The sequence below is a fragment of the Oncorhynchus masou genome, chromosome 9 (assembly GCF_036934945.1).
Source record: "Oncorhynchus masou masou isolate Uvic2021 chromosome 9, UVic_Omas_1.1, whole genome shotgun sequence".
NCBI lineage: Eukaryota > Metazoa > Chordata > Actinopteri > Salmoniformes > Salmonidae > Oncorhynchus > Oncorhynchus masou.
In genome coordinates, this window is record NC_088220.1 from 58,981,436 (window position 1) to 59,002,589 (window position 21,154).

General features: G+C 43.1%; 1 protein-coding gene across 1 annotated transcript; it reads right to left on the minus strand.

Annotated features, from left to right (window-relative positions):
- Positions 1–6,436: 6,436 nt before the first annotated feature.
- Positions 6,437–7,390, minus strand: LOC135545041 (olfactory receptor 11A1-like). The gene has a single exon (XM_064972697.1). The coding sequence runs from the start codon at positions 7,385–7,387 to the stop codon at positions 6,437–6,439; it is 951 nt and encodes a 316-aa protein (XP_064828769.1). The 5' UTR covers positions 7,388–7,390.
- Between the last annotated feature and the right edge of the window lie 13,764 nt (positions 7,391–21,154).

The window sequence follows — 21,154 nt, forward strand, 5'->3', positions numbered from 1 at the left end:
CACAATTGGTGGCTGACTAAATACTGTATATAAAAATAAAGTGGGTACAAAACCTGTCACGCACCAACACATAACTTGCACAAACATACAATCACCGACAAGGACATGAGGGGAAACAGAGGGTTAAATACACAACATGTAATTGATGGGATTGGAACAGGGTGTAATGGAAGTCAAAACCAATGGAAAATGAAAAATGGATCGGTGACGTCGACCGCTGCGCGAACAAGGAGAGGGGCCGACTTCAGAGGAAGTTAATCAGTTAATCTGACTATTCTCTCATCATTGAGTTCATTTACTTATTTCAGCTATTTGAGTTTGGGTTTTCAGTATAGTTGTCTGTTTTAAGTACTCCTTAATCACTATAAGTATAATAGTTTTTCTTGGGTGTAATTTTAACAGACCTGACATTTACTTTGAAGTGCAAAATGTAGGAATACAAGTGAAATCAGTCATTGACATAGACAAGGTGGCATAGCATGAAGATCGGAATGTTGTGAGTTCAAATCCCAGGGGAGGACATGTTTGAATAATACTTACTGTATAAATGAACATGCACAATGTAATCATGTATGTCAAATATGTAAGTTGAAAACAGTGTATGGGGGTGATGTCCCTAACATTGTCAAAAGACAAATGGCTGTGACTGGACCAGTGGTTTGACTTGATGGGCTTGGCAACAGTAACAAGTGATGTGTAATGAAACTAGGATATACATGCCCTGGGTAAACATGGATAAGTTTCTTTGCTACCATCACGTGATGTCCTGGGAAAAAATGGGAACGAGACAAAACATCCTGAGGAACCATGACACAATGTCCTAAACTTTGTTTTGAACTGTGACTATCGGACCAAGGCCTTCAGTGGGAACAAAAATATTTCAATAGCCTACTTTGAATCAAACTTTAAAAAATTGAGAAATTAACAGACAACGTAACATCACTTAAGGGCTGAAATCTGAAGGGGATGGCCAGCAGAGATACAGTGCCTTGCGAAAAGTATTCGGCCCCCTTGAACTTTGCGACCTTTTGCCACATTTCAGTCTTAAAACTAAAAGATATAAAACTGTATTTTTTTGTGAAGAATCAACAAGTGGGACACAATCATGAAGTGGAACGACATTTATTGGATATTTCAAACTTTTTTAACAAATCAAAAACTGAAAAATTGGGCGTGCAAAATTATTCAGCCCCTTTACTTTCAGTGCAGCAAACTCTCTCCAGAAGTTCAGTGAGGATCTCTGAATGATCCAATGTTGACCTAAATGACTAATGATGATAAATACAATCCACCTGTGTGTAATCAAGTCTCTGTATAAATGCACCTGCACTGTGATAGTCTCAGAGGTCCGTTAAAAGCGCAGAGAGCATCATGAAGAACAAGGAACACACCAGGCAGGTCCGAGATACTGTGGTGAAGAAGTTTAAAGCCGGATTTGGATAGAAAAAGATTTCCCAAGCTTTAAACATCTCAAGGAGCACTGTGCAAGCGATAATATTGAAATGGAAGGAGTATCAGACCACTGCAAATCTACCAAGACCTGGCTGTCCCTCTAAACTTTCAGCTCATACAAGGAGAAGACTGATCAGAGATGCAGCCAAGAGGCCCATGATCACTCTGGATGTACTGCAGAGATCTACAGCTGAGGTGGGAGACTCTGTCCATAGGACAACAATCAGTCGTATATTGCACAAATCTGGCCTTTATGGAAGAGTGGCAAGAAGAAAGCCAAGATATCCATAAAAAGTGTTGTTTAAAGTGTGCCACAAGCCACCTGGGAGACACACCAAACATGTGGAAGAAGGTGCTCTGGTCAGATGAAACCAAAATTGAACTTTTTGGCAACAATGCAAAACGTTATGTTTGGTGTAAAAGCAACACAGCCCATCACCCTGAACACACCATACCCACTGTCAAACATGGTGGTGGCAGCATCATGGTTTGGGCCTGCTTTTCTTCAGCAGGGACAGGGAAGATGGTTAAAATTGATGGGAAGATGGATGGAGCCAAATACAGGACCATTCTGGAAGAGAACCTGATGGAGTCTGCAAAAGACCTGAGACTGGGACGGAGATTTGTCTTCCAACAAGACAATGATCCAAAACATAAAGCAAAATCTACAATGGAATGGTTCAAAAATAAACATATCCAGGTGTTAGAATGGCCAAGTCAAAGTCCAGACCTGAATCCAATCGAGAATCTGTGGAAAGAACTGAAAACTGCTGTTCACAAATGCTCTCCATCCAACCTCACTGAGCTCGAGCTGCTTTGCAAGGAGGAATGGGAAAAAATTTCAGTCTCTCGATGTGCAAAACTGATAGAGACATACCCCAAGTGACTTACAGCTGTAATCGCAGCAAAAGGTGGCGCTACAAAGTATTACCTTAAGGGTGCTGAATAATTTTGCACGCCCAATTTTTCAGTTTTTGATTTGTTAAAAAAGTTTGAAATATCCAATAAATGTCGTTCCACTTCATGATTGTGTCCCACTTGTTGTTGATTCTTCACAAAAAAATACAGTTTTATATCTTTATGCTTGAAGCCTGAAATGTGGCAAAAGGTCGCAAAGTTCAAGGGGGCCGAATACTTTCGCAAGGCACTGTTGGTGGGATGGGATGAGAGAAACCGAGAGTTGGAATCTGGAACAGGAGATGAGTGTGAGTGAAGTTGCTGAGTGAGTGATAAAGTGACGGCAAAAAAAATGAAAATGAAGAAAGACACTAAAAAGGAAGGTTGTTGGTTGGGAGCAAAGGGTGCTTGACCGGTGGCTGTGAGGTTGCTGGTTCAGTTCCCCGAGTTGGCTGCCAGGGGGATTTGTCGATGTGCCCCTGAGCAGGACGCTTGACCGTGGTCGCTCTGGAAGGGATAATCTGCTAGATGACTAAAATGTAATGCAAATGTTGAGCAGCTTCACTGCAGGTGGATTGTATATTTTAAAAGTCAATAAAAATATGGAAAATGAAAACACCTGCTGCTGCAGCAGCCGTCGCCAGTGTCACACTACTACAACACACACTAGCAACTAGCGTGGTGAGATTACAGTTTGCTCTTGCCACTGATTCTTTGCTCTTGCACTCTCAGTAGTGATGTGCCTAGACATGTCACTTGTTTCTTTTTAAATGGTTCCACCCATTGTAGGTCAAAATGATGTTGGTTCGTTCCACAATCCTGCTCTAATACAGTTGAATGGCAGGGAAAGGGGATACCAAGTCAGTTGCACAACTTTCCACCTTACCAGATTGAATCAGCAACCTTTCGGATACCGGCCCTATGCTCTTTACCTCTAGGCTACCTGCCACCCAGCTTCTGAAGACCTAGGCAATGGCTGGCTGAGCTAGCTCGATTTTTATTTTTTTTTTTTTTTTTTTACAAAAAGACCAACAAAGAAAAATCCTGATTGGATATTTTCACTTCACTATTAACCCTATTCTTTCCAAACTGAACTAAACAAACTGAAGAGATGCCATTAATGAGGTCATTAAAATTATCGAAAAAATGAAATCGAAATTTAAACAAAATCTAAGTAATCGGGGAAGTCCCCGGGATAAAGCGGGAACTAAACCTCCAGGTGATGATGACACAACGTCCTCACCACTTCATGCAACCATTTGTTGATATTCAGGGAATGTCCTAATGACACATTTTTGCCAGCAGAATATCATTTTTTAGCCCAATTCTGAAAACTGTAGAAAATCAGAACTATCCTTGAAGAGATCCTTGAGGAACACCATACTTAATTGGTGAATTATAAAGATCAGATACCTAATATGACAAACATTCTCAGTGACATAATATGACAAAATTTAAGATTTTTTTTAATTATCTTTGGGCCACATTTGTATAGTCAATTATAGCAACTTAAGAAAAACATAATTCAATATTACAAAAATAAACAATCATGTTATGTTTTGGGGTTAAGGCCTCGCACCTGTCTGATATTAACCATCCTAATGCCATACATAAAAGGATTGAAAAGTGGTGGACATACCAGAAAATAAACAAATAAAATAGTGTGAAGTATGGCTGGAAGATCTGCAGTTTTATATCTGCTTTGTAGAATCACAAATAACCAGCCAAATAAGAAGTTCCGCATAGAGGCTATATGTGGTGTACAGGTGGTAAATGCTTTCTGTTTCGTCTCTTTAAAAGACTTATTTAGAGGAAATAGCTAAAGAAGGCACAGGCAAGTAGTTGTCACAATACACTCTGTCTATAACATTACCACAAAATTGCAGTCGCAATCTCAGGGAGATAATGATGGCATTGATGAAAAAATACACCAAGGACAGGCCATTTCAATGGACGGTTTCCTGGACCCAGATTAAGTATAGTCCTGGACTAAAATACACTTTCATGGAGAATCTGTCCATTATTCTTGTTCCCAACCACTGGCAGGTATCTTGGCATTGTTGAGGGACTACCTTGTTAGCTTCAGTCTGAATGAGGGAGGCAACACAACAGTCTGAGGAGATGTCATCGTTTGTAGCCTGGCCCCAGATCTATTTGTGCTACCATTCCAACTCCTTGTCATGTATGGAATGACAAGGGGTGGAATGTTAGCACAAACAGACCGGTACCCAGGCTATATACGTATTAGGGCACTATAGTTTTTCCTGACCATATGATCTAACCAGGGAAAATAGGGAAAAATGCAGGACCCTGAGTCCTAGCTATAGTCTAAAACCTAGGCCCTGAGCCTTTCCTGCTTAGGTAACAATTAGGACCGTTATTGACACTCTGGGCTTCCCTAGGCCTACAGTACACTTTCAGAGCCTATCAACCCAGACTCAATGACAGAAGCTGTGTGTCCCAAATGGCACTCTATTCCCTATATAGTGCATTACCTTTGACCAGAGGCCTCTGATCAATATAGGGAATAGGGAATATATATAGAGAGAATAGAGTACAATTTGGGATGCAATCAAGACCAGCCGTTCCTCTCCTGGAGCCCCTCAGGTCTCTACAGGTTAATAGCTGCATTAATTGGTTCCTAGGGAATGAGGTGATAGTGGACTAATGACCTGGCACCTAATGACTCAATAAACATGTTTATTATGCTCTTGTTATTGGCTTCTGCTGTCCCCATGGTGAAGTATGGATGGAGTAAACCAAATTACTGGTGTAACATAATTTTCATTGACAGAACTCCAAAACTTTTGACAGCTTTTAACAGGATGGATAGAGTACATGACAAATGTGTTTCATACATGCAATACATCATCATTACCCTTGCTGTTTTCTTTTATTCTGTTGGTCAAATATATTTTACAGTAACCCTGGAAAAACAAGATGGGTATGTGGTTGTCCCACCTAGCTATCTTAAGGTGAATGCACTAACTGTAAGTTGCTATGGACACAAGCGTCTGCTAAATATAGTATATACAGTATATTTACAGTATATTTATCATTATGTATGAATTATCTGGATTTTGTGAGGACGGAATAAGCTATCCAAATTAGGCAACATGTTACTCTTGTGTCCCAGGTAGTTGCCTTCCTGGTATGAAGAATACCAAAGCTAGTCATCTGTCAGATAGCTGGCACACATATATCATGTTACATTGAACAGTTGGCCCTCAGAAAACATGACATGCATCCAGATCACAGACAGAATACAGTTGGTTTTCATGCTACAGTATTTCCCTTAATATCTCTCTCAAAATGTCAAACAATCCCCAAGCTTGTATGTACTGTACAGGGCCTATTTTCTGTTAGGATGGATGTAATGGTGCCAGGTGGGCTATAAGGTGGGTTTACCTTTTCCACATTTACTGCACATCAGTTTATCCGCTGTTACATACTTAGATACAGCTGTCAATATAAGTAAGAATTCAAAGTAATGAACTTCTGTTTTTTTTGGTTATGTAATAATATTCATGTATTACATTTTTTAGGTGCTTTTCATTATGCAAGAATAATCTCAAAGTGCATCAAATAAAAGATAAACAAAAAAAGCATACAATATATATATATATATATATAGAACTAAACCTTGAAAGCAACCATCAAAATCTAGAAGGAAGGGAAGGCTCGTAGAGATTAGTTATAAGGCCTACTTTGAAGGCCCCAACAGTCTGAGCAGCCTTGCGATTGTCAGGAAGGGAGTCCCAAAGGCATGGTGCTTGGGAGCAAAAGAAACGGCCCTCTGTTGTGGGTATACAGGTCCTGGTGGCATGGAGCTGTTTGGCGTGGCTTTACCTTAATGGAGGTTCATAGGGGGACAGTAGGCCTGACAGGCAGACGAGTCCAATTCCATTTATTTATAAAGTGAATAAAAGGTAAATGACAATATTTCACAAATTAGCAAATGTTTTACATGTCTGATTTTCACCATCCTCACCCCCATTCATTATGGTAACTATAAGTAACAAAACACACAAGTCAACCTCACAAAAATCTAACAATCAGGACAGAAAAGGTCACACTAATGTTTAGCTTATGTTTTAGGGTACAGACCTACAGGTAGTATGTATTTACAAGCCTGTCTGATTTTAGTCATCCTAACTCCATACACAACAGGATTAAAAAGTGGCTGGCACATCAGAAAGTACACTGATAAAATAGTGTGAAGTACAGTTGGAACATTTCTCATAGGGCTATCAAATCTACTCTGGAGCAGATTTAAGAAACAGCCGAAAGAGAAGTTGAGCAGCGAGGCCAGATGAGGAGTACAGGTGCTGAAAGCTTTCTGTCTGGTCTCAATGGAAGATTTCAAACAAATTGTCAGAATCTTAATATAAGAAAACAAAATAGTAATTAAAGGGATGCCGACAGACAAAACAACACCGTAGAGTCCATAGATGTTATTAACTGTTGTGTCTGAAGTTGAACAAGCAAGTTTCACCAGCAGGTAGTTGTCACAGTACACTTTGTCTATAATGTTCCCACACAATTTCAAACGAATAGTTAAAGACAGTGTTATGATGAATTTTACGAAAGAGTACAACCATATTACACAAACTAAAATACACACCCTGTTGGGTGTCATGACAACATTATACTGTAGTGGATAACATATAGCAAGGTACCTGTCATAGGACATGACTGCTAAATTGCTGAATTCAATAGATCCATATGTGTATATACTAAACATCTGTAGGTAACAGTACACAGTGGAAACTGAATGGGCATCTGAAACCAAATGAATCATAAGAGCAGGAAACAAAGCAGTGCTACCATACAACTCATTCACAAACAAACTGCACAGAAACAGATACATGGGTTCATGAAGGCTTCTCTCCATACATATAACCATGATTAGCACAATGTTCGCAAAGACTATGGAGATGTATAACACAGTTAATATAATCAAATAGAAGTACTTTAAGTGTCCACTGTCACTATATCCAGCTAGCATAAATGATGTGAATTGTGTTGAGTTTTCCATTTTCCTAATAGTACATTGAAATATTTGTAGATATATTTGGCTCACAAGACAAGGGTAGCAGTGTCTATCAGGTGAAACTATCAATCTCTTATTGATGTCTCATAAATCCTTAATTCTTAGATTTGCCATCGATGACCAAAACTCTTTGCATTATTGCCACGGTATTCCTCTTCAAAGTGTTATATCCCATAGGCATTACCATGGAAAACATTGGTATCTGTGGCTGCAATGGACATTGAGTAATCTATACAACAAACTTCATTCATCCCTAGTGTAGTTCAATAATATCAATATATTGAATAACATACAATTGACACGTCTCAGCTTACCAGCCTTTACTTTACTGTTACACTGACAAACACTCCAATCGTAGCGTGTGAATCAAACAGGAGGCAAGTCGTGCAGACCCATACGGTGGTAAAACCCCCTTGCATAAGTCATATATACATCTCCCCACCAGAGACCATGGATCAATCCCTGTGTCCACCTATCTCACTCGTTCTCCCACTTGCCTTGTCTCCCCCTCTGATGTCCTTGCTGTTTGAATTATAAAAAGTTTTTTTTTAAACATCTAAAACAACAAAAACAGGATTTAAGTCTAAAAAAGGATGTAAGTCCGGATCACCTGGTATGTTTCTCCAGACTGCCGTGGTGTAGACATAGGCATACTGTATGTTGTGTGTCAGTGGGCTATTCCACATAAACTACGGTCACTGTCACATCACTGACCTTTTATACCTTTTAAACAAAGAAAACAACAGTGTACAGCAGTTTGTTTACTCAAACTCTAATGACACCCAGAATAAAATTGTCATGGTGTGGCTCAGCCTCCTGTGGGTGGTTAGGTTAGTGCTCAGGCAATAAGTGCATAAGTGGCTGCTAAATGTTCTCTCTGCCGACATGACATAAAATGTAAAGAATTTTAGAAAATTTGCTTTAAAACTGCAATATTTTCTCTAGGCCCCATGACAAAATGTGTAGAATTGCAGAATATTACATTTAAAGCTGAGCATTTTTCTCTCCAACATCAAATCCCCCCGAAAAGGCTAGAGCCCGCCCTGGATTGGTGGCATGCATCCCCATTTTCATTAGATCTGTTCATGTTCAAGTTTGTTTATTTTATACACATGATGTACGTGGTATACACAGTGCAATGCTTACTTGCAGGTTTACCTCTCGAGAATGCAACAACAATAGGAAAGTAGTTATTAACTGAATAAAAGAGTACAAGAAAAATAAATTCTAAATGTTAAATAGGATACAAACTTAGCTAAAATATCTACAAAAAGTCACTCAATCGAATGAAATAGGACATTTACACATGAATTGTGCAATAACAAATGGACGTTGTGCAGTATTATAAATACAGTAGGAATACAGTAGCAGCAGTCGTGTGTGTGTGTGTGTGTGTGTGTGTGTGTGTGTGTGTGTGTGTGTGTGTGTGTGTGTGTGTGTGTGTGTGTGTGTGTGTGTGAGCCTTTGTGAGTGAGTGCACGTGTGTCAGTGTGTCAAGGTACAGGGAGTCAATGCAAAAAACAGTTGTTGTGCCGGGCATCAGTCCCGGTTCAAGAGTTCAGTAGTCTGATGGCTTGCGGGTAAAAACTGTCTATGAGCCTGGAGGCCGGGACCCGATCCTCCGGTACCCGCTGAAGGGCTTTGAGGTCGTAAACGAAGCAATTTCCGTAACAGGCCATGATGCAGAGGGTCAGGACGCTCTCGATGGTGCTGCGATAGAATTTGGAGAGGACCCGAGGGGGAATGCCTAAATTCTTCAGCCACCTGAGAAAGTAGAGGCGCTGTTGCACCTTCTTGACCAGGGCGGTGGTGTTGTAGGTCCATGTGAGGTTCTCGGTGATGTGGACGCTGAGGAACCTGAAGCTGCTGACTTTTTCCACTTCAGTCCCGTCGATGTGGATCGGGGTGTGTCCTCCTCCCTAAAGTCGACAATCAAATCAATTAGTTTTGCTGACGTTGAAGGAGAGGTTGTTGTTTTGATACCACACTGCCAGAACTCTGACATCCTCCCTCTAGGCTGACTCGTCATTGTCAGTGATTGGGCTTCTACTCAGGCTGGTCACTAGAAACAGACATTGATTTTGGATATTTGAAAAGGTCCTGAGGACGTCGATATATGCCTTCCTCGGGGCTCACCAAGAAAAACAATGGCACAACACTGGGCTTGAACTCACAAAGCCCAGAACCAGAGCATTCTGGTAAGACCACTATGCCACAGCAGTTTACAATTCCCTAGCAAGCAGGGGGATTACTTGATGACTAAATGGAAATGGCCATTTTTATTTACTGCTTTCCCCAAACCATAGCTTTAACCTTAACCACTGTGAATTAATACCTAAACGTAACCCTTTGAGTTGTTTCTGTTTTAACCATGTAACCACACGGAATTAGCCCTGTAACCACGTGGAATTAATGAGTAAAAAAATAGACATTCATCCAATTACTGCATATTCGAAGTGAAACTATGAGATCTGGTTATACAGGGTTGTCGTCAGCAAACTTGATGATGGAGCTGGTGCTTTGCCATACATTCATAGGTGAACAAGGAGTACAGCAGTGGGCTGAGGATACATCCCTGGAGGTCCCGTGTTGAGAGTCAGAGTGAACGAGGTGTTGTTGCCAATCCTCACAAACTGTGGCCTGCAAGCCAGGAAGTACAGGATCCAGTTGCAGAGGGTGGTTTTGAGACCCAGGGCCCTAAACTTTGTGACAAGCTTGGAGGGAACAATGGTGTTGAATACTGAATGAGCATCTGCTTAATGATTAAAATATAATCTAATGTAATTATAGTCAATGAACAGCATTCTTACATAGGTGTTCCACTTGTCCAGGTGTGATAAGGCCATGTGAATAGCAATGGAGATGGCATCTTCCGTGGATCTGTTGTCATGGTAGGTAAATTGGAATGGGTCCAGTGTGTCTTGCTACTGGCCTTGATGTGGGCCATGACCAGCTTCTGAGGACGTGTGTAACGGCGTTCTTCGTTTGTCGAAAGAAAGTCGGACCGAAATGCAGCGTGGTGGTTACTCATGTCTTTAATGAATGAATCGCGGTACATGAAATAACTGATACAAAATACAAAAACAACAAAACGGAACGTGAAACCTAATTACAGCCTATCTGGTGAAACTACACAGAGACAGGAACAATCACCCACGAAATACAAAGTGAAACCCAGGCTACCTAAATACGGTTCCCAATCAGAGACAACGAGAATCACCTGACTCTGATTGAGAACCGCCTCAGGCAGCCAAACCTATGCAACACCCCTACTCAGCCGCAATCCCAATAACTAAAAAACCCCACTACGAAATACAACAACATAAACCCATGTCACACCCTGGCCTGACCAACTAATTAACGAAAACACAAAATACTAAGACCAAGGCGTGACAACGTGGCCAGGGATGTCATCTGGGTCGGAGGCTTTATGAGTATTCACTCACAAAGCGTTTTCCTCAGGTCAGCCTCGGAGTGCAGAAGCACCTGGTTGTCCGGAGCAGAGAAAGACCTCTTGGATTGCTCGGTGTTGGTGGCCTCAAAGCGACCATAGAATGTGTTGAGCTTGTCTGGGAGGGAGGTCTCAGTGGGCATCTCACAGCTGGATTTGCCTTTGTAGTCCGGGATGGCCTGTTGTCCTTGCCACATGCGTTGTGTGTCTGAGCTGTCATATTTTGATTCCAATGAGTCTATATTGTCTTTTAGCATCATTAATGGCTTTCCAGAGCTTGTACAGGCTTGCCTTGTACACATCATGCGCAGCATCGTCATCCGGCTTTGCTTTGCTGACGTTGAATGCTGCAGTACTGGCTCTCAGCGTTGCATGGATTCCTCTGTTCATCCAGGGTTTTTGGTTGGGGTGTGTCTGAATTTTTTCTGTGGGTACAACATCATCAACACATTTTTTAATGAAACTTTTGACTGATGATGTGTATTGATTTTATTTTAAATCTTTTTTATTTTATTTAACTAGGCAAGTCAGTTAAGTCTTATTTACAATGACGGCCTACACCGGCCAAGCCCTGATGACGCTGGGCCAGTTGTGCGCCACCCTATGGGACTCCCAATCTCGGCCTGTTGTGATAAAGCCTGGATTGAACATGTATTGATGTGTAAGATGGTCAGGTTTGGCTTAGTTGGTAGAGCATGGCACTTGCAATGCCATGGTTGCTTGCGGGTTTGTTCCCATGGGGGACCAGTATGAAAGTGTATGTGCTCACTACTTACTGTAACTTGCTCTGGATAAGAGTGTCTGTAAAATGTCAAATGTATTCCACAATGTTCGCGGATGATTCATGTGTAGATTAGTCCTTGAACATATTCTCAAAACAGTCCTGGAGTATTGAATCCGCTCATAGCGTCTCACTATTCTTTGTTGGTGGCTCCCTCTTCGGGGAGTAGAAACAGGGAGACGTGATCTGACTGGCCCGAAATGGGGTCGGGGGATGGCTCTCTAAACGTCCTGGATGTTTGTGTAAGCATGGTCCAGCGTTCCGTTGTCTCGTACAGGGCATAAAATTAATACTCCCCACCTGCCAAATGCGGGTCGATTTAGGTAGTAAATGCGGGTAAGACTGTTTATTTCACCAGCCACGTAGGTGGGTGGTCAATTTGCAGGCCTCTACAGTGCTAGCATTACATTTGCAAGAAGAAATAATGTGAAGTATGAGCACATGTGCGAGTTGTGATTTATAGCAGAAATGTTGCAGTAGCTGTTTTCAAATTATTTTTGCCATTTTGTTTTATAGCTGCTAATCACAAAAAGAAAAACAAATCTATATATCGTGCAGCAACACAGCCTGCCTGGGAAGCTTTATGCACAGGCATAAAAGTTTATCTAATTTACTCGAAAGTCTACAAAGAGAGACTTTGTCCGTGTGTTTATTGGCTATTTACATTGCTTTGTTCACAAGGTCCGTTTTTCAATTTTGTAGTCTGCTGCTTCAACTGATACAAAAGAGTATTCTACTCGTCAGATCAGAAATAACACACACACAGACACGAGTGTCACCATTACCACGGTAACCTCCCGCCCTTAAAGTGGCAGATTGTCACGATCATTAGAATGATTGGACCATTGGTGCGTAGAGTTCCCCATATTTTAATACAGCAAAACTCACCAAACAAAACAATAACGCACAAACGAAACGTGAAGCTAACAGTGCTACTAGGTAACTAAACACAGTCAGATCCTACAAAGCACAATGAGGAAATGGCTGCCTAAATCTGATCGATAAACAGCTGTCTCTGATTGGGAACCACACCAGGCCAACATAAACCATTAATTACCTAGATGACCCACCCTAGTACCTATCACGCCCCAACCAGCATAGAGAATAAACAGCTCTTTATGGTCAGGGTGTGACAGTACCCCACCCCCCCTCAATAGGGGAGGGTCCGGGTGGCCATCTACCGTCGGGTTTGGCTCCAGTGTGGGACGAAGTACCCACTCCGCTCGCAGATCCGACATCATCCTCCATGGTGGCTCTGGTGCGGGGATCATCACCGGAATCTCCGGACCGTGGATCCTTGCCAGGGGAACCAGACCGTGGGTCTTCGCCAGAGGTACCGGACCGTGGATCGTCGCAGGAGGCTCTGGGCTGAGAACCCCTGCTGGAGGCTCCGGACCGTCTCAGGAGGCTCCGGACCGCGACCGTCGCAGGAGGTTCCGGACCGCGGACCGTCTCAGAAGGTTCTGTGAAACGTCGCCGGAAGCTCTGGACTGTGGAGGCGCACTGGAGGCCTGATGCGTGGGACCGGTACAGGTGGTACCAGGCTGATGACACGCACCTCAGGACGAGTGCGGAGAGGAGGCACAGGACGTACTGGACTGTGAAGGTGCACTGGAGACACAGTACGTATGGCCGGCGCAGGATATACTGGGCCGTGGAGACGCACTGGAGGTCTGGAGTGTAGAGCTGGCACAACGCGTCCTGGCTGGATGCTCACTTTAGCCCGGCAAGTGAGGGGCACATTGCATATCTCCGCAAAACATGGTGCCTGACTAGTCCCAAGCTCCTCACAGCGACTGTCTTACTCCAGACACCAAAACTTCCACTCTACCTCATCACTCCCCTCAACTATCTCACAATACTCCTCGCTCAGTCTATCCCAATATTCCTCTTCGCTCTCAGACTCGCCCCTCGGCTTCGCCGGCCAACCTGCGTGTCCCCCCCAAAACAAATTCGGGGCTGCCTCTCGGGCTTCCGTTGTGGTCGTGAACTTCGAAGTCGCCTCTTTCACTGCCTCCGCCTGCTTCCATGGCAGGGTCTTGTCCCCTGCCATAACCTCCCCCATGTCCATGATGTCCTCCACTCACTTTTCTCCCAGGCCCAGGATCCCTGCTCCTCCTGGCCACGCTGCTTGGTCCTTTGGTGGTGGTATCTTCTGTCACGATCGTTAGATTGATTGGTGATTGGACCAACTTGCAGCGTGCATAGAGTTCCACATATTTTAATAAATCAAAACTCACCAAACAAAACAATAAAGAACAAACGAAACGTGAAGCTAACAGTGTTACTAGGCAACTAAACATAGTCATGATCCCACAAAGCACAATGAGGAAATGGCTGCCTAAATATGATCCCCAATGAGAGACAACGATAAACAGCTGTCTCTGATTGGGAACCATACCAGGCCAACATATTAATCACCTAGATGACCCACCCTAGTCACTGTCATGTCCCAACCAACATAGAGAATAAACAGCTCTCAATGGTCAGGGTGTGACACAGATTAACATTTTGTCTCATCTGATATTTTGTTTAGAGGTAGATTTTTCCATCCACCTGCCACAGTGGCTGGTGGACCAAACATTTAATTGTAGGCCCTGCTCTCGTGGGACATGAGATTTTTGTGATATTTAAGGATGTTTTTGTTTTTTCTGGTTAAAGGCAGCTTTGGGGTGTAAGGATTCTTGTTGGCCAATGGTCTCGTACAGTTCATTGAGTGCTTACGTGGTTGTCGGCGGTATGTACACAGCACTCATGAAAACAAATGTGAATTCTCTCGGCAGATAGTGGTGCCGGCAATTCAGCATCATAAACTCCAGATTGGGTGAGCAGGAGCTTGTGATTACTTTCGCATCGCTGCAGTATCGAATGTCTATCAGAAAGCACTTTTCAGTCCAGCTTGGATATCCCTTTTCCTTCCTCTTCGCCGCAGTTTCCTTAATGCGGTTGATCCAGCTACAGGTAAGCCCAGTATGTGGGAGGCAAAGAAGCATAGTGAGTGAGGGAGAGTTGGAGGGAAAAATTCCCCAAATATAGGTGTGCCAAGCTGGTAGTGTCATACCCAAGCCTTTAGGCTCTAATCGCTGCCAAAAGTGCTTCAATTTATGTAAATGTGATATTTCAGATTTTATTTATTTTATACATTTGCAAAAATCCCCCCCCCCCAAAAAAAATGTTGCTTTGTCAATATGGGTTATTATGTGTAGATTATGTGTAGTGTTATTGCTTATAAGCAGAGATGGGTTGCCAGGCTGGCACCGTACGAGTTTGACATCAAGTACATCGCTGGTCCCAAAAATGTCATTGCAGATTCCCTGAGCAGAGAGCACTTCATACGACCCAGTGCACTCCACCGCCTGACGAGGTTTCCGTACGAGACATTACTAGCCGAAGCTAATGCTGTGCGCACAGACCTTTGTGCAAGATGTGTTTCGCTGGTCCACTCATACCTTTGACAAAGCCTCTAACCCCAATGAGTTAGTCATTAGCTGTCAGTTTGCTGTTTCCACCCCACTCAAACAGGCGCTGGGTGGGCGATGTGTGTTCCCGTGCACTGCTGTTGCCACAGCTTCCACAGGCTGTGATGCCATCAAAGCAGTCCGATGTTGATGTCCTGCCACAAGACTAACTGATGAGTAAGCAGCGTGATGATGACGTGATGAGCAGAGTGATCTTCTTTGTGGAGTGGGGACGAAGACCGTCACGGAGAGAGCGTCCTCACGTGTTTGTCGAGATTCTGCGTCTTCTCAGAAGTTGGAACAAGTTCACCAAAAAGATGGGTGTATTGAATCGCGTTTCAAAGAACATGGTAAAAAAGAGGAAAACATACTTGTATACCAGTCGCCATGAGAGTCATAGTGTTAAAGCAAGCGTGCCCATGATGAAGCTGGCCACCAGGGACAACAGAGAACGATGTACCTGACAAGACATGGTCTGGAGAGGGAAGTCAAGGAGTATGTGTGGTGCTGCAGAAGATGCGTCACGTGGAAGACTCCTGATCCGGTGGCCAAAGCTCCACTGGAGAGTATAATCACAACTGAGCCTCTCAAACTATAGTGCATAGACTTTTGGTCTGCAGAAGATTCCACAAACAAGTTCCTGGATGTGCTCGTTGTTACTGACCACTTCACCATATTGGCTCATGCCTTCTTGTGTCCAAACCAGTCTGCCAAGTCTGTGGCTCATCAGTTGTGTAACAACTACTTCTGTGTCTACGGGTTACCTTGTCGTATACACTCAGATCAGGGAGACAACTTGGAGAATACCGAGCTATTGAGCTATTGAGTGTTGCAGGCGTACAGAAGTCCCACACCACGCCATACCATCTGATGGGCAATGGGTCCTGTGGAATGATGAATAGGACATTGGGAAACATAACCTGGGCTCTGCCGACGAGAGAAAAGAACAGATGGTCTCAGGCTCTGAAGTCTTTCACATTTTCATTAGGGATCCGCCGATATGACATTTTTGGCTTATACCGATATCCGATATTTTCCTTGCCAAAAAAAACATACTGATAACCGATATTTTTTTTAAATTGCGGCCTTTTATGCATTCTAGTACAGTTAAATAGTTAACACACACAAACACATGGACGCAGCGGTCTAAGGCACTGCATCTCAGTGCAAAAGGCGTCTCTACAGTCCCTGGTTGGAATCCAGGCTGTATCTCATCTGGCCATGATTGGATCCCATAGGGCAGCACACAATTGACCCAGCGTTGTCCGGGTTTGGCCGGGGTAGGCTGACATTGTAAATAAGAATTTGGTCTTAACTGACTTGCCTAGTTAAATAAAGGTTACACACGCACACCACACACTACACTACACTGACCAAAACATTATTTTGTTGGCATTTACGTATGTCCCCATTACCAGTAAAACAATCAAACCTATTTCTTTCACTTTCTTGCTGTTTTGTTGTTCATTTGTTCAGTCATTTCATTCTCAACCAGGATCTTATCATATATGTCCAGCAAAGAAGTTTCAGCTCTGTCTGTCAATGGCCTCTCTTCCTCTGTGCGCACTGTCACTGTGTCCGTTTCCATCTTGTCCAGCTGGTGTATGTAAAATTTCACATAAACCCTGTTTCGTGTCTGCATCGAACTCGCGGTCCTTGTACCGAGCATGGTGGCACCACAGTAAAGAGGCGCAGAGAAAATGCCACCAAATCGCTTGTTCACAGCCTTGAGTACTTTTGTAAGTTTTAATCCCATGTTCTGTGTCGGCAGTTTTGTTGAGCAGGTGTTTCAATGCCATGACAAAGAGTATCACGTCTGCTGCAGACGTAGTTGATTAGCTTATTTCTCAAGTCAGTTGTTCAAACGGCACTAGAAGTGTGTTCATGTTTTCAAGTTTCAAACATGTTTTGAAATGGCAGCAGCGGTATGAGAACCAGAACATTCTTGAGCCTGCAATACGGCTTTCCTCAGTACGAAATCCTTGTCGACACACTGTACTGTCAGACTCATAATGCTCATGGGGCTGACATCGCTGGTCCAAATGTCAGTCATGAAGCTAATAGCAGTGACGCCCATAGCAAGTAGCTCATGTATGCGAGTTTAAACAATACTGTGTAGCTCCAGTACGGCAACATCTGAAAAATAGTGTGTATCGGGGCTCGACCAGTCGGTGTAAGACAACATCATCCACAACAGAGAACGGTTGATTGTCAAGGGCAATGAATTCCATTATCTTTGCGTTAATGGATTTCTCCTTTGAGTTGTCTCGCTGAAATGTTCTTACTCTTCTGTTAAAGGAATACAACAATTCCTATTTGTGTTCATTTAACCAATTCAATTTAAATCACTCTGTCTGTTTCTAAGAATTTGTAAGATCCGTATTTGCATAAAATGGACAGAGACCAGTCTACCAAAATTAGCCAATAGCATTTATTCTCGAGAGCGCTGATCATAGTACCATGTACATCAGTTTATATATTACATATGATGCCATAGGTTTTAAAATGTCCCTCCTCCTCTCCGACCAGGACAAAACAGCTTCAAAAGTTCATTCCAACTCACTAGCGCACATACATGAGACACAATATATTTGGATTATCTCCTGCAGTCTCACCACAGTTTATTACCATTTAGCAGACAGTTCCAGTCCCCCCCCAGATACGGAAAACCTGGAGGCGCTCTCGCTGTTTTATTTTATCTCCACAGAGTTATAGCCGGGTCGGTTCAAACATAGGTTAATGATCCTCTTTGCTTACTTTAGACACACACACACATACATTACTTCTTCCACAATGGTTATCATTTCCAATTACCCCTTGTCCATGCTACATAACCTCTTTCTTAGGAACTAACATTATTAATCAGATATTGTAAAACAGGGTAGAGTTTTATTAGTTATAGTTCTATTTAAATGTACATATTGTTTAGTCATTATTCATAAAATTCCTAACATTTTCAAATGACTGCTTGACTTGAACTTGTTTAGTTGTTGGAAGTGTGCGCTTAGTATTTTTCTGCTTTTGTTCTGTGTGGCGCTGTATTTTTTGTGGCGTCATTACATCATCTACCTACGTTACATAGGTATGCCCGTCAGTGCACATTGGTGTTAAACTAGACATCAGGCCGATTCCGAAGTTGGCATTTTTAGCTAATATCCGCCGATTCTGATATGCTCACCGATATATTGTCCCTAATTTGCTTACTTACTTACTTACCGACTTTATTGTCCCCATGGGGAATTTTTTTGCAGTGTCATGTACACAACTGTACAATCTATGAGACCACAGGCTTTGCCAATTTCCTGCAGTGGATGATGATAATGATGCTGAGTAAAGAACAAATGTGTAGGTGTCGGAGCTGCCCTCTGAAGGAACAGGTGACATGAGCCTGGAGGATGATGTGTGATCCTGGGATGCTCAGGATATTTCACATCTTGATTCTGTTCAAGCTGTATCGCAGCCGAGGTCCTGGCTCAGAACTTAACAGTGCAGTGAGTGAGCACACTGACCAGTCTTCTTCTGACCATCCCCATACTGACCTACCAAACTCTGACCATTCCTTACCTGACGCGTTACACACTGACTGTGTTGACGCACCCACCATCAACACAGCACACGACACTGTCACCCCTTGTGTAGTTAAACCAGTGTTGAGATTTATTGAGATTATGAATCAGCAGAGAGTTAGGTTTTTATAGAGTCTGAAAGGTTTTTATAGGTATGTGGCGATATCTCTCCACATGAGTATTTTGTTTTCTTAAAGGCCAATATGTGCATACAGGGGGTCAAAGGTATTTTCATATTATATTTGTTGTTGGTTTTTTTACGTCCCTGTGGACATGTTTCGATGTCACAGGACAAGAATGAGACAAGGATATGTTCAAGTCCCTTATTGTGGTTTTCTATTTATTTGAGTTCCTTTCAAGTAACTGGGTGTTATTAACATGTGACAGGCATGTTTACATATGAGGGCCATGGGGACTGATCAACCTCTTTTCACTCAATTTATCATGGAGAATAGTTTGACGACTGGAATATTTAGTGACTGTTTAAGAAGCAGGGTCTGCACCCTCAATACACATCTCTACCTTTGTCTGCTCTTCTAAATGTTTTTTGCTGCATAGTTTTTGTACATACAGTATGTTGAGTGTTCATGGTATGTTTGCATAGGGCAGTTGTGTATTTTCTGTCTAGTTAGCAAGTGGAATTCAGGAGTGTAACTGTAACGTTCGTCGTTAAGGGTAGACCAAGGTGCAGCGTGGTAGGCGTACATTTTCTTTCATTTTAAATGATCCACCAAAAAACAATAAACTACTCAACGAACGAAAAGCTTCGTTGTGCAAAAATACATGCAACCAAACAAAGATAAGATCCCACAACTGAAGGTGGGAAAAAGTGCTGCCTAAGTATGATCCCCAATCAGAGACAACGATAGACAGCTACCTCTGATTGGGAACCATACTAGGCCAACAAAGAAAAAGAAAACATAGATATACAAAAACTAGAGTACCCACCCTAGCCACTCCCTTACCTAAACAAAATATAGAGAATAAACAGGGATCCCTAAGGACAGGGCGTGACAGTGGGCTATGAAGACCCACTGGAGGCATAGTGCGTAGAGCCGGCGCAGGATATGCTGGGCCGTGGAGGCGCACTGGAGGTCTGGAGCGTAGAGCTGGCACAATGCGTCCTGGCTGAATACCCCCTGTAGCACGGCAAGTGCGGGGAGCTGGCACAGGCCTCACTGGGTTGTGCTGGCGAACTGGGGATACCGTGCGTAGAGCTGGCGCAGGATATCATGGACCGAAGAGACGCACCGGAGGCCAGGAGCGCTGAGCCGGCACAATCCGTCCTGGCTGAATGCCCAGTCTAGCACGGCAACTGCGGGGAGCGCACCGGGCTGTGGATGCGCACTGAATGCATGGTGCGCATAACCGGATAACACGGTGCTTGATCTGTCACTCACTCCCCACGGTAAGCACGGGGAGTTGGCTCAGGTCTGAACACTGACTCCGCCAATCTCCAAGTGTGCCTCCCCCAAAAAATGTTGGTGCTGCCTCTTGTCCTTGCTTCGTTGAGCTAACTCCTTGTATCGTCGCCGTTCCGCTTTCGCTGCCTCTATTTCCTCCTTCAGACGGCGATACTCCCTGGCCCTTGTCCAGAGTCCAGTCCTCCTGACCACGCTGCTTGGTCCGTTGGTGGTGGGATCTTCTGTTACGTCCGTCGTTAAATGAAGACCAAGGTGCAGCGTGGTAGGCATACATTTTCTTTCAATTTTTAAGTATGATCCCCAATCAGAGACAACGATACACAGCTGCCTCTGATTGAGAACCATACTAGGCCAACAAAGAAAAAGAAAACATAGATATACAAAAACTAGAGTCCCCACCCTAGTCACACCCTGACCTAACCAAAATATAGAGAATAAACAGGGATCTCGAAGGCCAGGGCGTGACATTAACAGGGTTATTCTTTTTTCTTTTGTATTAACCCATCCACCACTACTCCTCCTTGGAGGACACATATATTTGTAATTTCTTTTTTACAGCTTTTTACTTATACATTTTGCATACAGATTTGACATACATGGTACTTTTATATACAGCAATCATATAACAGTAATACATTACTGAACATAAGCTCCTTAATCCCGCCACTCAGCCCATCCCACCTATCACCATAGACCAACCTCGTGGTTTCCATGCGCCGTATGTTTTTCAATTATGTTGTGATGTTTTACATTCATTTTTAACCTTTCTAATCGTGTAGTATCCACAGATTGTGAGACAAAGATGAAAACCTTTCCTATAAGTATTATTATATTATTTATTGCCTGTCACACCCTGATCTGTTTCACCTGTCTTGTGATTGTCTCCACCCCCTCCAGATGTCGCTTATTATCCCTGGTGTATATATCCTTGTGTTTCCTGTCTCTCTGTGCCAGTTCGTCTTGTATGTTTTTCAAGACAACCAGCGTTTTTCCCGTAGTCCTGCTTCTATTCTCTTTTGCTAGTCCTCACAGTTTTGGGGAGTTCCAAATCACCCAACACTGCTATTTGTAA

Coding starts and splice junctions, on each gene's coding strand:
- LOC135545041 (XM_064972697.1), bottom strand. CDS start 7,387: ATGGAAAACTCAACACAATTCACATCATTTATGCTAGCTGGATATAGT.